The sequence below is a fragment of the Phalacrocorax carbo genome, chromosome 3 (genome assembly GCF_963921805.1).
Source record: "Phalacrocorax carbo chromosome 3, bPhaCar2.1, whole genome shotgun sequence".
Classification (NCBI taxonomy): domain Eukaryota; kingdom Metazoa; phylum Chordata; class Aves; order Suliformes; family Phalacrocoracidae; genus Phalacrocorax; species Phalacrocorax carbo.
In genome coordinates, this window is record NC_087515.1 from 11,348,476 (window position 1) to 11,365,917 (window position 17,442).

At 38.8% G+C, this 17,442-nt stretch overlaps 1 protein-coding gene across 4 annotated transcripts in view; it reads right to left on the minus strand.

Annotated features, from left to right (window-relative positions):
* The window catches only part of SMYD3 (SET and MYND domain containing 3), a 424,925-nt gene that overhangs the window by 200,018 nt on the left and 207,465 nt on the right, over positions 1 to 17,442 (minus strand). For 2 of the 4 annotated variants that reach the window (XM_064445825.1, XM_064445824.1), the window contains exons 6-7: positions 2,363 to 2,395; positions 1,161 to 1,289 (exon numbers count right to left, since the gene is read on the minus strand). The exons of the other annotated variants lie outside the window; for them this stretch is intronic. In XM_064445825.1, the coding sequence (XP_064301895.1) occupies positions 1,161 to 1,289; positions 2,363 to 2,395 (162 nt within the window). The remainder of the gene's footprint in view (positions 1 to 1,160; positions 1,290 to 2,362; positions 2,396 to 17,442) is intronic. 4 annotated transcript variants of the gene reach the window in all.

Genomic DNA, 17,442 nt, shown 5'->3' on the forward strand with positions numbered 1-17,442 from the left:
CTCTAGAAATATTTTAATGAACTACATAGGTGTACTCACTAGACACTTTTCTAGGAACTTTCATGCATGTAAGGCATTACCTTGGCTGAGATAATTTGCAACAATAACAATAAACAGAGTTCAAGATACAAGAAATTTCTTACATACAAGAAAATTTTAAAACATTAATTTTGTCTCAGTCTACATGACCAGTCTGTTGGAAAAATGGCATAAAAAGTATTCAGCGCTTCAAGAATAAGGAATATTGTTTTGAAGAGATGTGTCGTATTTTTCATACATAATCTTGTGATGCATTTCAGTCTTTCCTTTAACTATGAAACTCATTGTAATTATGGAGGCACAATGGGTATCTTTTTAATAGGATGATTCTTTCACCCTTTATGTTTTTTTTTCTGCCTGTTACACTCAAAGGAGTCTCCCATGCTACTATTTCCAATGTATTAATGGAACAGAATTTGAATTAAACCATTGTTAAGTCTCCATATTTCTACAACCTTTTTGAAAACATTTCCTCAGAAATAATATGCAGAACTGCATGCTACAAATTTCTGAGACCATAACATCCTAAGATTTGTTTTTGCAGTATGACCTGCATATATGATATACTCTGTTTCTGCTGCAAGGTGGAAAAATATGCTATGAAATATGTTCAACCTTAGGAAAACGTTTTGAAAGTAAGTTATGTAAAAAGTATTACAGCAATGTAACCAACTTAGCACACAACAGATAAAATGGGGATGCAAGGTGATAATGGTGTCTCAAAGCGCAGAAGGAATTCAGAATTGACCTCTGCAGAGAATATGTACTCTCCATGTCCAGATTTGGGCCTAGACAATTTCAGCAGGCACATCTTATTCCTCTGTCAACCTGCATTTAAATGCCACTTCATCCCTACCTCACTTTTGCATGTGCACGCACAAATATGTATTAGAAAAATCTTGGGGGAAAAAAATGATAGTTGATGTAGAGCAATAATCCTCTGGCAAAACGTTTTACAAAAGATGACAGAAAGCAGGCAGCACAAGTAAATCTCTTGAGAAGATGCCATGTGAAAATGAGAAAATATAGTCAAATAAAATCAGCTAATTAAGGTGCTGGCATAACAAACATGTTTGGATGACTATAGTTTAAAATAAACATAGACTAGATCATAAACTTACAGGTGTTGTCAAGGTATGGTAAGGATGAAAAGAAAAGGCCTCTGTGAGTAAGGACGATTGAGTTTTGTGATCATTTGAAGAGAACAATATGCATTCAAATTTAAAACGCTCCAGGATAAAAAACATGACCTATTCAGAGAAGAAAGGAGAAAATGTTAGAAAAACACAAAAAACCAAGATAAGAATTGTATGTAGATTAGCAATAACAAAAAAATCTTCTACAAAGTTAAAACTATGAGGAGAAAAAAACACAGTGACTTTCTGAGGATCAAATGCTCAAACAGTATGTGTCAAGTCTATCAGCCTTACCACGAGAAAAGATGTACCATGTGCACTTATTAAATTCCAAACACTGCAGTGCAAAGCTGTAACACCTTTCACAGTATCTTAACAGTATAACAACTGCCTCTGGAGAGGCTAGGAAGTAAAAAAAGCTAAAAATGAACAATTGAATTTTAAAGTTTCCTCAAAGTCCACTAAGTACCATATTAAGACTTTAAACTAATGAGATGAGGGAGGTATTCTAGAAAAATCGGGTTTATTTTAAAACACCTGGGTATCCACAGAAAATGCTGAGCCCTGGCAGAGCCCTGATAGTGACCCAGGACACAGTTTTTTTCACCCTACTTTGTGAGTGTGGTCTCTTCACCATACTCTTTCCCCAGCTGAACAATAAGGATGATAACACTGGCATCTTTTAGGAACTGAGATCTATTAATTAAACTAGATAGATAAAAACTAAGTATTAATAGTATTTTCATCAAGCCAAAGACAGGATAAGCACAAGAGTCTAAGAAATATCCTGTAGCAAAAAAACCTAAAAGTGACACCAAGGTTTACATACTGCATTTGTGTGTGAGATTTTCATTTAGTTACAATTAACTTCCAAGATTAAAACAGCTGTATGGAGTTGAGAGTAAAAAAGAAACCCTCAATCATTTATTTTGTTTAAAGTAAACATTTTTTCTCAAATTCCTTGAAATATTGCCTTGAGTATTTATATTTATTTCTATCTGCAACAGATGAATAATACTTTGAGGAGAAAAATGTTGTAAACCCCTAACATCTGCAAAGATTCTGGGCACAGACTAGCATCTGAAACAAATTTTACTGCATGACCAACTTCCTGGTTTTATATTCCCTTTATAGAACAAAACACAAGTTTACCTTTGGTTTTGCAAAAATATACAAAATATACTTACCATAAATTGTTGACTAACAGGTGCCAAACTTACCTGCAAAACAAACCAAACAGAGAGTTACTTAACTGCACAATAAACTGCATAGGAGAGTGGATATAATTTAGGTGGCTTGGTGGTTAATCATTTCTGTTTTTAATGCCAGAGTAAGGTGGAAGAAAGGAGTGAACAAGGGATTTGATAAAATAAATATAAATTACAAACTCCAGGTTGAATACTGTGAAGGGCTGTGCAAAGCTCAGTTTCAGCAAAAATGCCTTATGACTTGAACTGCACTGTCCCCAAGGTGATGGTGAGACTGCTGAGACCAAGGTCTCGCACAAAGACCTGTTTGCTCTGACTCAGAATTGCTTTTGTCCCACCCAAGGTGAGCCTCTCTAACATGGGATACAAGCTCCTTATGAGGTACCGACTCCAGCATGTTCCTTTTCCAGGCTAACTTTACAGCTAGTGAAGCTGTTTCATATAAACAATATGAACCAATATTGTTTATATGACACAGAATTTCATAACTTAAATTCATTAGCAAACTCCACTAAGGCGCTGTACACACTCACTGAGAGTTGGGTAAGAGCTCTCCCATTACGGGATCTCACATGGCCATGCCTTGGCCTCATTTTTCTTTCACAACAATTTTTCTTCTGAAAACTACCAATGTAGCATCTGTTACTATCTTTGTTTCTAGCAAAGGTGAGAAATTTGCAAGGTCATAAGTCATTAACAGCAGTGTCTTTAATCAGACAATCAGAAATATTGGTTGGAAGGGATTTCTGGAAGTCAGCTATCATGAGTGCATGTTCATAAATTTATATAAATTCTTAAGTTTAGTGTTGTTTGAAATAGAAATATCAAACAAGGAGTTCAATAAAGGAACAACCCATGTTTCATTAGTGAAATATTATAATTAAGCAGTTCTAAATTTGTACTACAGTCAGAGACCGCATCTTTTTACAGCAGACATTCTTATTATTATGGTACTTAGAGATACAAAGGATTGAGGTTAATGGAGTTAACAGACTGTTCATTTAAACCCAAAATTTGCAGAAAATTGTCTAAATACTCTTTGGCATGCAGCATCTTTGGCACTGTTATACCAAATATTGTGTTAGTTATCCCTCAAATCACAAAATGTATATAAAGCTGACAAAAATGTATCTGTAGTCCACACACGTACCAAATTCACATTTTTACAACATATACAGAATGTCCAGATCCTAAATTCATAAACCCACCCTGCATTCATATTGGGGTCCTGGCAGCTTCTGTAACAGAGAAGACTGATAAGTGGACCAGAAGATCATTTAGAAATACCATCTATTACAATCCACCATGACAATGGTGTCTTTTGCTTTCAAGATTTAAACAGAGTAAAAATTTGAACAATAAAACTTGTCAAAAACAAAAGGTATATTCTAGTAAGAAAAAAAAAAACTAACACTGGAATAAAGACAGAAGCAGCAGTGCAGCCTTAAAAATCGCAAGACATTCCCCTGATAGCTTTGCCATTGATTATGCCAGAATTTTTGTTAAATGCATTTCATCTCAGCTCAAAATTTGAAACTGGTCTCATGTACCGCCTAAATAAATCCAGAAAAGACTCATAGGTACGTCCTTCTTTTAAGCCAAGTTTATTAACCAATCATGCTAAAAAGTATAGAAGAACAGCAATCTTTAGATTTCTGACTATAAGCCCAACAGTTATTTTTCATATCTAGAATTCCTCTGGTGATGTAAGGAAATTAATGCAATACACTATTCACAACATTATAACACACTATAATTATCTCCATGGATGCCAGAAACAATTTTGACCACTGTGATAGGCTGGGTACTATCCAAAAGAAACAAAACCAGTATAGATTTTAAAATATATGGGTACAAGTGCACTACACTTTAATCGCACTGACAAGAACTTGAAGGAAGCCAAGGACAGCTGGGGCTGGGGAAAGGATGATGTCGATTTAATCTTTAAGACTGACAGCCCTGTTTGGGACAAGGAATGCTGAGCGGATGTGATCCAGCAAGGGAAAATCATTGTGGGGGAATAGAAGCTGTAGGAGTATTACATTAAAAATTAATATGGAACTTGAGGGGATGTTTAATGTAAAGCAAGCTAAATGTTTTGCTAAAAAAATGAGGCCTTTGTACTCTTTTGAAACTATTACATGCTAAAAATGTGGTCTTTGTATTCTTTTGAAACTATTACCGTCATTTTTTTGCTCCCCTCAAGCTAAGTCCCTCAGCAGACATTAAAATAGTTGTAAATGGTAATTAGTAGTCAGAAACACATTTTACCACAACAAACAAATGTGCCCGGAGGAGCTCAGCCTTGGTGCTCTGGGACAAACTGCCCCAACATCATCCCTGGGCAAACAGCTTCCCAAGGCCTCACACCACCCTGGCTCCAGAGGCACACACGACACCAGTGCGTGCTCCAACACAAGGGTAATCCTGGGGAGGCCTGGGAAGACCGAGAAAGGAGCTAGCAAAGTGGTGGTGAAGGCTCCAAGTGGCACAGACACACAAGTCTGCAGCCCCTGTCACAGGGAGTGATGAGCACTGGTGAGTCTGGTGAGAACTGGTGAGAACTGGAAAAAACCTGAATTCTTACTTGAACTTGCAAACCAGTTGGAGGGAAGGAAAAACTGCTAGGAAAAGCTGGGAGTGCCCTTTTCTGCCTTAACCTCTCCAATTAAAATGAACTCTGGCAACAACTGTGATTTCCCAGGGCATCCAGCCCTGTTTGCACAGGGCCGTTACTTACATGCTGTTTGTAAATAATCCTGCCCGATCACCCTGCTTTAAGGAACCTAGACACTTTAAATTGTTCACATCTTCTCCAAAGGAAAGCTGACTGGCAGTTTTGCATCTGCTCCTACTCAACACAAGAAACCAAGTAGACTTGCCTTGGCTTCACAACCTTCGCAGACCTGCCTTTTCATAGCACCTCACAGAATGTTCTTCCCTTGTGCACGCTGGAAAAGTTCTGCTTCAAGCTGGCTACGGAAACATGACCAGGATTTGTCTTCCAAAATTTGTTCACACAAAAATTCCATTTATGCAACAGTTGCTGCCTTCATACAAAGACAATGAAAAGGCACCAACAGTGCAATCTGATGCCATGCCCCTGAGGATCACTTAAATGACAGCCTTGAATTCTACCATGTACATTTCCCTCCAGGAAGCAGAAATATCATACTCTCACAATGATTTATAGAGAGCTGTTGAAAAGCCTTTGCCAACCTGAGGAAGTCAGCAAAAGTTATATTTTCACCTGGTTTAGAAAGAGGGAAAAACAACCCGGAGACCATAGGTGTTCTCTTGGTTTGCTCTTTGAAGCCATTAAATCATTGAACAGCCAGCTCATCATATAAACATCTGACGTAGCTGAATGAGGCTACAAGATGCAAGGATGTTCTTCCAGTCAACAGGCTATAATTTGTCACCTACAAGAAATGAGAGCATTTCCCTACATTTTGAACAAGCACAGCAAACCAGCACTGCTACAGATTTCTAAACTGACAAAGCAGGGTTTCCAGCTTCCAGGTTTTTCTATATACATGTTAATCACATTAACAATGTCAACAGCCACTGAGGTAAAAAGGGAGAGACACATTTCTGTTTGCACAATAACATATCTGCAGAGAAGCTTTCCCTATAAAGGGTAAAGAGCATCCCTGTAGTTCTCCCTCAAAACTCCCACTGTCTTCTACTGTAATCTCAATAGAAATCTGCAACATTTGGGCTTTACCAAAAACCTCTTATTAAAACTAACACCCTCCTTTGAGCCCAGAAGAGATCCTGTCTGCTGGTTTCTCCCACCTATGCCCAGAGAGAAGGATGTATTCCCTTGAAGAACAAATATAAATACCTAAAGGTTAAATTCTGTTTTGGTTTCTATTTATGTAATGTGTATGTATTATTTCTCCGATAGGATATTGTATTTCTGCTTACAAACACCCGTCACATACACTATAACTGATCTACCTGGCTTCACCTATGTTTCATACACAATAGTAAGAGTTACTGCCTAAAAAGTTTGCTTTTGTTTGCTTCCTAAACATAGCATTCCAGCTTTCAAGAGTATTCAAGATGCACCTAACTTCAAACATGTTATACACTGTGGCCTAACCAAAAGCATATTGAAATCAAACTTTAATTGAGTTTTAAATGGCATTGGGATCAAGTTTTTGGTGCTCAGAGAAAGCTTTTTTTTTTTTTTAAGCGTATGTTATTGCACTCAAAAACATTTAATCCAGTTCTGGCACTATCTCTTAAATGTAATTTTCCACAAATAATAGTAAAAAATTCAGGATTGAAGTGGTCCCTAAAAAAATAAACATCAATGGACCTGGATCCACTGAGTTAGTGTTTTCAATATGGGTCAGAACTTTATTACCAAAGAACAACAATCATGTCATTTTCTCCATCCATAAACTGTGAACAACATCTGTCATAGAGATACTGATAATGGGTAAAAAGGTGTATATCAAACCTAATTACTTTAATGACCAATAGTATTAAAAATAAAAAATTGTTTGTAAATTAAATGTAGATATCTCTGTACTCTCATTACACCTGAACAATTATCATAGCAATGCACTTCAGTTCTTTTCTAAAATTCCCTATATCTCCTTAAGTTATGGGGCAAATTCTATAATTCTTACTCAAACAGACCATGAACGAAGTTTAGCTGGACCAAGGACTGTAGATTTTGGCCTCCAATTCAGAAGTTCCTCCTGCCAATAGATCCTTAAGTAATACCATGATTTCTGTTACAGGTCTGACTTAATCTGGGTAAATTCTCACATGTATTGCAACAATTATTTCTGATTATACAAACTCAGCTGATTAGCTTTAGACAATCTGCATCTCTTTCCTATAAATGAGTTCCCCTCCTTCATGTTGAAAGTCATCAGTGTCGAGATGAAAGCAGGTACATGAAAGCCGCAGCACAGTCGATCCCCTTGCTTTCAGATTTGCCCAGTATGGCAATGAAACAGCTCCAGACTTTATTTTTGAAACCATTCCTTTATGCAAACATCAAACACTTGTTCATGTTACCAGCACAAAACCTACTTAGAAATAATTACAATCATAGCTGTGGTCATTGATGGAAGTGTTGTTCCAGAACCTGGCAAATTTGTATGGATTCATCCAATCTATGCTAAGTCATTCATCCCAACAAATAATTTCAGAAGGTCAGTGGTCGGTGGGGTTGAAAGCCTGTGCTTGTGCTAAAAGGTGATGTTTGAAATGCAGCAGATGATACGCCATTATTTTTCGCTTTGCACATTAATACAAACTCCCAATGACACAAGATACAATAATGCTGAGCTTTGCTAGGCAAAAACTGACCTAAACCAAAGTAACAGGGGCTCATACAACCCAGTCTGCAGTTCCATTAATTCAGTGTAAATACTCCTATGGATCAATCTAGTTCTAAGATTTTTTCATTTAAAAACTTAGAGACACTGCAGTCACTGCCAGTGACTGACCTTGATGCAAACATCAGCTGATTATCAATCAGATAACCGGGTTCTGAGCAGGCAGCTTCTGTTCCTTTTTTAGCAGCATATACTTTTCCAAACCATTGATCGTTCTATCTCCCACCAGCACTCTTATTTTCTGCTGTCTGCTTTGGTTTTTAAATGCTGGAAAAGAAACTCTTCTGTTGTTAACCTTCTTAATACTCTCCTGTTTAAAAAAAAAAATCTCTTACATACACTTTAATATTTCCAAGCTTTTCCTTAATTTGAACTCCATATCACTCACTGCCTCTCATCTATTTCTTTATTGGTATTTCTGTATTCTTTCTAAGCCCTCTCTTTGCTACACCAGGCAGGCCTAACACTAACCTGTTATTTTACACAAAAATATCTTTTTGTTTCATCAGTGCCCTCACATTGCTCTATCCCATTTATGGTCACAAAATAAATTACAGTTTCAAAATTAAATATAAAATACATAAATTATGTAACAATTGAGAATTTCAAATCATTACTTCAGAAACACAAATACTAGAACCAGCTCTCAGCTGGAATTCACTTGAATTTAGTTTGCTTCAGAACCAGAATGTCCAAAATGAAACTCTTAACAGGATTAACAAGCACTAACTCAACTTTCAGTCTCACGATTTGGCTTAAATTGCTTTTAAGGGCATATAATGCTGCCAAATTAAACATTTAATTGGGAAAAGTTCAGTCAACATTCTAAGAAAACAGTTATTTTTGTTTAGTCAAGGAAAAATACTGTGACTGCTCAAGGATAAGAAAGATCTAGGTTTGAAAGTGCAGGGACCCAGGGTGCACGTTGAGTACGTGTTATACAATCTCTTTCACAAATTTTTCTTCCTATGGGCTGTCATATTTTTATCCTGGATTTCCTCAGCAGAAATGCACATGCAAAGCTCATGCCCAGTTGGCTGACACATTGGCAAAGCCCCTCACCTAACGTAGGCTCGCTGCCCTGAGGGTTCACACACACAGAGTAAACCTGACCTTTCCGTGATGTGTCAGGTCCTACCGCACACACCCAAGCCAAGGCCAGAGCACATGTGCAGGCACTGGGGAGCACCTGGGGATTGCCAAGCCAACTGCGCACACGCTGCTTATCCTGTCCACGTGCTCGGGAAATACCGAGGCATGACAGGAGCAATCAAAATGCCTGTACTACCACGTGTACTGAAATGCCAGGCAAATTCCTCCTGAACACAATGTCTACCTTGAAAAAACAAATGACACATTCAGAAAAAGGATACCCCCACAGACCCTTGAGTCAAAGTCAGTTTGGTTTTGTTTCCTTTTCATGTATTTTGACAAACGCTATTTCTGAAGACTGCTCTAAAGCCTCACTGCTTTCATGTTTAAAACCTTTTTCTAATTAACGGTCTTCATATATCCCTTCCCATTTACACCTATTAGTGCTAATGCACTGACAGAGAGCAGTAAGATGCCTTTCAAACTCTCTTACCCCTCTCTATCCCCCATAATCAACCATTTTCACAGCCCTGCTTTGTACCTGCTCCGTTTTGATTTCATCCATCTCTAGCAGGACTTGAGTTATATTTAAAAATCATCCCTGGAAATTCCTGAGCCAATAACTCTCAAAGGTACATTTACCTTTTTGTGGCAGCATCTCACTAGCTGTCGGTGTTGGTATTTCACGGTATGGCGGAGCAGTATACACTGGTACCTACTGGTCAGTCATTTCCAGACTGGCGGGAATCACTAGAGCTGGTGACACCCATCCTGTAAGCAGTTCCTGTTATCTGTCCCCAACCACGGCAGCTCAAGTTGATCTGGTTTCCTTTCCTGAGCTACCTGTCTGGAGGATACAGAGAAGCTGGAGCCAGACACTTCTCAGTGGTGCACAGCAGTAGGACAAGAGGCAAAGGACACATGTTGGAAAGTGGGAAATTCCAGTTAAATATAAGCATTTATTTTTTCTTTACCATAGGTGGTCAAATACTGGAACAGGTTGCCCAGAGCAGTTGTAGATCTCCCTCCTTGGAGGGATTAAAGACTTGACTGGACACAGCCAGGAGCAAACATCTAATTAGACCTACTTTGAACAGGGGGTTATACTAGATGACCCTGTGGAGGTCCCTTTCAACCTAAATTATTCCAGGGTTCTTTTATTCTAGTTTCTCTGACTGATGAACAACATGACGTTATTTTTCACTTCTATTGCTGACGACTTCCAATTTTGCCACCAACACATCACATTATTTCACCTTTTGCTGAAGTCACTGCTAACAAATAGTTAAGAACTTACAAACAAATCTGCTAACAAATAATTAAGAACATAGAAACAAATCAGTATTTTATGAAACATACTTGCTACCAATAATCATGTGCTAATTTGTTCAGAATGAAGGGATGGATATCATCCACTTTTCTATTAGAATGAATTAAATTTTGTTATGTTCTTAGACCTCTGATTAATGACCTCTGTGGTCATTCCTGCTCCAGGAGATGTCCTATCTTTATTCCCATGTTCAGCATCACAGTCCTTACATAGAGTTCAATATTAGTCTTCATTATCTTGATTATTAGCCTAAACTAATCCAACGCACTTCTCGTCATAGTGGCTTCATGTCTTCTTTAGTTGTTCATTCACTGTTGTTATTGTTATATATAAGGTACTATTTACATTTCTTTTGCAAGATTTAAAACAGTTTGGGGATTTTGTTTTATCCTTTTATTTCCTGACTGTGACAACAAAGCTGTGTTTTCTATTTGCTGTAGGCTTTTTGTCAACTTCTTAATGTCTGTTTTGGAGGTGGTTATTAATCCACATAGACCTGCAGTCTTTCACCTTTCTTCCCAAGGAAGACAAAAAGAATTCAGGTTTTATTACAGGTTTTGCACCTCTGACTTGTGGAATTCTAGTCCTGCTCCATATTCAGCTCTTGAGCTCATCATTGTAGCTATCAATCAGCATGAAAGAGACTCCCTAAATTTTATGCTTTCAAAGTTAGAAGATAAAACAAATTACAGACCTACTTTTGTTCATCCTATCATTTAACTTAAGAGGCGTTACAACGAGGCTCTTCTCAGACATTCTGGCATGCCTAAGTCCAGTCCAAAAGTGCACAGTCCCCCTGCGGGCACAGGAGCTATTAAGTAAAGAAATCTCTTATATACAGGAATAATTGGGTTCAATCATCATTCTCCAATATATATCTAACAAATAATAGGGCACGGCTTTTGTGCATGTCATTGTGTGGCTGTGAATGAGAGTCATACTCGAGGAATATAAAACTACATATTCATTTTGCAGTATTTATGATGCAAAGTATGAACACAGGTGCTTGCTGAGCAATGGTGAATGACAAGACTAAAAGCTAGACATCTGCACTGAATAACGTAAATAATTCAACTGTTTGCTCTTCAGAAGTGCTGAGGATCTACACCTTTAAGCTGCAAATGCTTAACTCTATCAGCTGTCTGGTGCATGTCTCTCCTCAACAAACTGCACGGTAGAGGCTTGAATTTTTTCTGCTTAATTCATCACATTTTAGCCAGCCTCAAAGTCTGTAGTCCACCAACAGCATAATAAAATGAACAACCCCACACACCTTTCACTTTAGCCTTTCAGGCCAAGATGCTAACCACCCCTGAAGGCAAAGGAGCCCGGCCTCGCTATGGAGTCAATAAACTCTCTGGTTTGACAGGACCCGGCCAGTTTGGCTATAAAGGCCATTCACTGAGTGCAGGTGAGTATCATACAGAGATACCCACAATAAGGGTTACTTCAGCATGTAATAGATGCTGTGTGAGTCCTGACTGGCACTGGCTGGTAGCAGGCAAAGTATCTGCTGGTATCTTCCCTCAGCTCTCTCCAAGTACACTTTCAACAGCTGGGAGAGCTGGCCCTCATATGATGCTTTCTGCTGTAATCCTAAACCAACCTGGGCCCTTCAGCACTTCACCTGACTTCATTCTAGTCTGTTAATTTCACTTGCTCCCAGCTCTTGCAAGTCCTGAAAGCGCACACTTCTTAATACCTAAAATACAGCTATTTGAAATCATGCTGCCAAAACAGATGTATATACTTCTAACTTTAAGCAAAAGGATAACTAGCATTTTAAAAGTAAAACAAGAATAAAACAGACAGTGTTTTCCTGCTGACAAGTGTTTAAGACAACGTAGCAGACATGCATTTTTGAAATGCAGGTGGGCTTTTATCCCTGCCAGTGCACTGCCAGTGGCAGTTCCAGATGTGGGGAAATCAATGTCCCCAAATAAAAAAAAAGAGGGGGATTTGCAATGATACGGAACAGAGGAAGCCTGGAGCAAACTGGCACCATCTAGAAAGTTGGAAGAGAGCCAGACAAATTACGGCCGGAGCTCCTTGGAGCCCTGTCTGAAATCAAAGCTGTTCCCCCCTCTGGAGGAAACTGCACAGGAAAAAGATGAATGGGAGAGGGTAGATGACAGGTATAGCCTTCATTGCACATGCAAAAGGTACAAATTACAATCCCTTGAGCATACAGAGGCAAAGCAAGGTTCACAGTGCCTTATTATATTGAGCCACATTATGAAAATGACTGTTTACATTGGTTCATTAACATTTATACAAGGCTGTGAACATGAGAAGTAGCAAGTATCAGCACAGGCATCAGCATAGTCTCTCAACTTTGACATGTTCCTGAGTGTTGTAACAAATGAAAATACACTTTAATCCTAACAATTATTGCCCACCAAAGGTGGTGTTTAGCGTATTGTCTCTCTGCATCGTTTCTGACCATTGAAACTAAGTCAGAAATTGATACCATCAGTGGATATTGTTATCCTGAGCAATTTATTTCTTCCAAAAGACAAAACGTATGCAATCATCCATAAATTAACAAATTCGACCCACTAAACTAGCCCATTTGGCACTGCAAGGCTATGTAGGTGCTTTGTTGTTAAAATACCTTTAGTCATATTTGCCTTACTGCCTGGAGAAAGGGAGGTTATTTCCCAGCTTTCTACTATTAATTTCTTAATTTTTTGATAATAGTAACAGATCTCAAATCAACATGAGGTTTTAGGAGAAAGTGCCAGGGTCTATTGCCTAAAGCGAGTACCCCAACATCTCAGAGTGTCAGCTTTGTTTGAATGCCAGCTAGAGCAGTAAAGGCTATAAACATAAGAAATACATATCCTCAGCTCTGCTGGATGAAAGAGTGAAAGCAAATAAGTCTCTCCCCCAATATCTGTGCCCTTTCAGGGCAGGTCCTTTTCTTCAGAGGGGCTCTTGGTTGGGCAATACCTGCTCATTTCCTGGATCAATGCAAGTTCTACAAGGTCCTTCTTGGTGTACTTTCATATATTTCTGTCTGCCATCCTGAAAGGTTGGCCGTGTCTTACTGTCTCTCCCGGCAGTGGTCTGGCTGCAGAGAGTGCTCACTGTGTGCACCTAGCTCTGCTCCACCAGCCTCTCCTCAATGGGCTTCCCCAGTGGTGTTCAGCAAAAGGGCAGCCTGCTGGGTGCAGGGGCCGGGGCACGCTTCCCCTCTGCTTCTCAGCTACAGCCTTTTAAAGTAGCATATGGCTTGCAGCAGGAGGGAAACTGTTAAACCTCAGGCACGTTAATAATGAAAACCCTCGAAGACTGATGTTGGGACCAATCTCACTTAATACCAGTATTAATGACATTGGCACAAAAATATAAAAGCAAACAAATAAATTTCCTGAGACCTAAATGTCTGGAGGCCTTGTCAATAGAAGGAGGACTGGGGGCTCACACAGCAAGAGCTGGATTATCTGGAAGGGTAATAGAAATGGGATGAAATTTAATAGCGGTGTGCAAGGTCAGAAGCTTTGGAACTAATAACAAGACTTTCTGCTATAAACTACGAGGTTGTCAGCTGGAGGAGCTACATAGGCAGAAGTATATTTGCAGAATACGAGATGTCTGCAAATCATCAGCCATGAAAAGAGTAAACCCATCAGGTGATGTATCCTCAGAAGAGCAAAGGAAGATTAATTCCCATGGTAAAGGTCCTTATGAGAGCTACTCCTTTGAAATACTACGTACAATGCCAACCATGCTCCAGAAAGAGTCCTTCCAACCAGAACAGGCCCAGAAATAGTCTTCAAAATTATCACGATAATGTTCTAATGCAACAACCTCACATTTTACCCTAGCAAGACCAGGGCAAGGAGGAGAGTATTCCTGTCTGGTCATTTAGCAGGCAAATTAAACAGTCCAAAGGGGGCTTTAAGCTAAAAGACACACAGGTATAAATTTTAGAAGAAAAAAAGAAAAACATGTCTAGCAGCAAAGTTCTGGAGTGCCTCCCCATCCAAGTCCCATCATCTCAGGTGGGGTTTGAAAAGTTCATAGAAAGGTGAGGGTCAGGGGAGTAAACTTGAAACAGGACAGGATTTACAGTAGGAAAACTGCTACCTATATGCTACATATTAGCAACAGACTGCTATCCAACACTTTTCTCTGTGTTTCTCTGCAGCAAACATCCACAAAATTTGTCTATTTTTTTTTAGCATTTCTGAATAGCACTGGCAAGTTTTTTCCCCCTCCATTTCTTGCAAAAGTGCCAACAGCTTTTTTGCTTTTCGCATTAACGCTGTAACGGTGCATCTCTCAAACACCTGAAGGTATGCCTGACAGCTTGCCTCCTGCTGCGCCCCACACAAGCTCTCTGTAACAAAGAACAGTAGGATGTGCCCATTCGGCCTTGCTCCAGCTGCCTCCTCTCAGCTGATTTATTATTTCTGTAATTTCTAAAACAGTATGGTGTATTCCTTTGAATCTGTTCCGTCTGTCACACTTCCCTAGCTTACAAACAATGCAATGCGCCACCTGGAAGAAATACATCATTTGCACTGCTCCCTCCACCTAGATGCCGTTGCAGATGCATCCCTTCCCATTAAACAAGACCACTTGTTGTAGTCCTTAGCCTTGCACCACAATAATTGCTGAAGGATTATGCCTCAGAGTCAGAAAGAAGCAGCATGTAAAATACAAATCAGGCTCTTAAAAACACCTCAACCTTGTGAAAGACAAAATCGGTGACAGAAAAGGAGGCATGACAAATGGTATAAATAAGGCAGCAGCAAGTTTCTTGAGGAGAGAGTTAAAGCGAGTAAAGAAAAGGTAGGACAGAAGAACATTCCTGATCTCATGTTCTAAAAGCACCAGAGACACACACAGCTCCTCCGAGCTCTGCCCGTGCCTGAAAGTGATTTCAGGACACTAGAAACATCTCATCAATGTTGCTAAGGAAAATGGAAATTTATTCCATGTTTTCCTTGACAAGACCCATGCACTACAGAAACAGCTACTGGGAAAGCACAGCCAATGGCTCAGAGCTCCAGCTTGGACAGTTAGTAGAACGAGCAGAAAACCAGTCAAATTAAATGGGTAGAAAATGAAGGCCTTGTCTCAGAGGGACATGTCCTCAATTCCCAGATAATCAAATAGCAAAGGCATTTCTCGAGATAGCTGTTTGCTGTTGAAAATATTAATTTAATCAGATTAGGTCTGGGAAACATTTAAATAGAAGAAACTAGAGTGTTCTCATTTCTTTGGACATTACTAAACTTGAAATGTTTCTATGCCCCTAAACCAGAATATCATAGAGTGCTAGTTTTGCCAGACTTTGCCTCAAACTACAATGACAGAAAATTTCAAAACATCCAGCTCTCCTGGGGTATGGGAATTCCAGTTTCCAGTCAGCTCTCTCAGGTGTCACTGACAGAATTAGACTTTGGATTGTCCCCACACCTAAGTTTTCTTTAAGTGCGCTCACAGCATTTCTGTCTTTCACTGAGAAAATTGATGTATTTATTATATTACTAATAGCAGCCACTGACTCTTCTGCTGCACCTTACCAGGACAGCTTTATTTTGCAGGCTGGAAACAAATGGTCCCTTCTTAAATATGAGATGCCAACCGCTAAGCCTTGCATGTAAATGGACAAAAAGACATCTGCAGAACACAACCCAAAAGCAGGATCAGTTCCTCCTGACGCTGTATCTATTACCTAGACTTCCCTTCACTTTTCTAACAGCATCGGACTCAAGCCCTGTGCTCAAAGCTGCATCTAGTTTGTAATTAAAACACGCAAAGTTTGGTTTCTCTTGTTCCCTCTGATATAGCAGCAAAGGTCTTTTTCACCTGCTCTAGAAGAGCCACTTAAAAATAACAGAGTGCTTAAAAATTTCAATGTAAATGAGCTCCAAAGAAAGTTCAAGAGAAACAATTTCCCCACTTCTTTAAGGGTTCCATGCTAAAATCAGTCTTTCACAATGACCACACATTAGAAAACTGAAATTGTTGCCAACATGAACACTACACTTAGATCACAATTTGAATTAATGAGCTTGCTTTTCACCTTCATCTCCCCCTTCTTCAACGCTTTCCTCCCCCTCCCAAATAAATGAGCCGTGTTCCTAATAAAGTGCTTGAAAGGAAGGCTGGGAAATTTAATAATAAAAAGCTCTCTGAAATTAAGTTTCTGGCAGTGCTTTAAAAAAAGCAAATGTTATTACTTGGTCCTTTGCTTTTCCCCAAAGCAAATTTCAGTCCTTTGAGGACAGCACAAATATAAAGCACATAATTTACAAACCTTTTATTTGGCAATTTGCCTGGTCCAAATAAGCAACTATAATAGGAATTGCCAACTGAGTATTTTAAAGATACTAGTACAAGAAGAGAAACTGCATATTGCAGAAGAAGAAAGTCTCTGTCTAAACTATCAAATAATAGACTTTCAATAGGGAGAAAATTGTTGAACATGTTAATTTTCATAGGAAATGGAAGGGAGCATTAAAAACTGAAAACCCAACAATAATCATTGGAGTTCTTATCATATAATAAGTTTCCTAATCTCAGCTCTTTTGCATTTGCTGTACTGAAGACAACAAAAGGGAAAATACCAAGAGTTTGCCTTAGACTATTCAAGTCCAGAACCACAAATGAGCAGATATCAGACAAAGCAAACCCAGATTTTTGCTTCTGCACATATAATATCAAAAAGAGCTATCAAAATACTCTTGACAATTTTGAAAACTAAAAAAAATGTCAATTAAATAGTGAAAACTTAATCAGGAAAACAAAAGCAAGGGTAATTTTTAAATTTTGCAACAGCTACGGTGTCTTAGACTGTTTCTTACACAGCTCTCAAAGAACAGTGCACGAAAATCAGGCTCCATTGAATTCTCTAGGAATTTTCCTGTTGCATCCATTGAGTCAGGATCATGCTATAACGCAGTACATAATTCTGTAGAATTATTTATCAAGAGACCTACAGGCTAGATTTTCACATCCTCTTTCATAGTTAAGAGTCGTACCATTTTGCATCATCATAAATTTGTACCATTTTGAGAGATTCACACTTTATTCCTTAATCACTTCCAGTGACTATTTTGGACTACTTACCACTCACCACCAAAAAGAAAAATGATTTTGTGCTCTGTCCCTCTACACTTCACATGCCTCAGACAGATGGTTGGTTCCACTAGCTGAGTCAAAAGAAATAAAAGGCTGAAGTGTGTGGGAAAGCATCTTCCTTTGTAAAATTACTAGGATTTTTAAGTTGGTTTGTTCTGAGTACAAGCATAAAATGT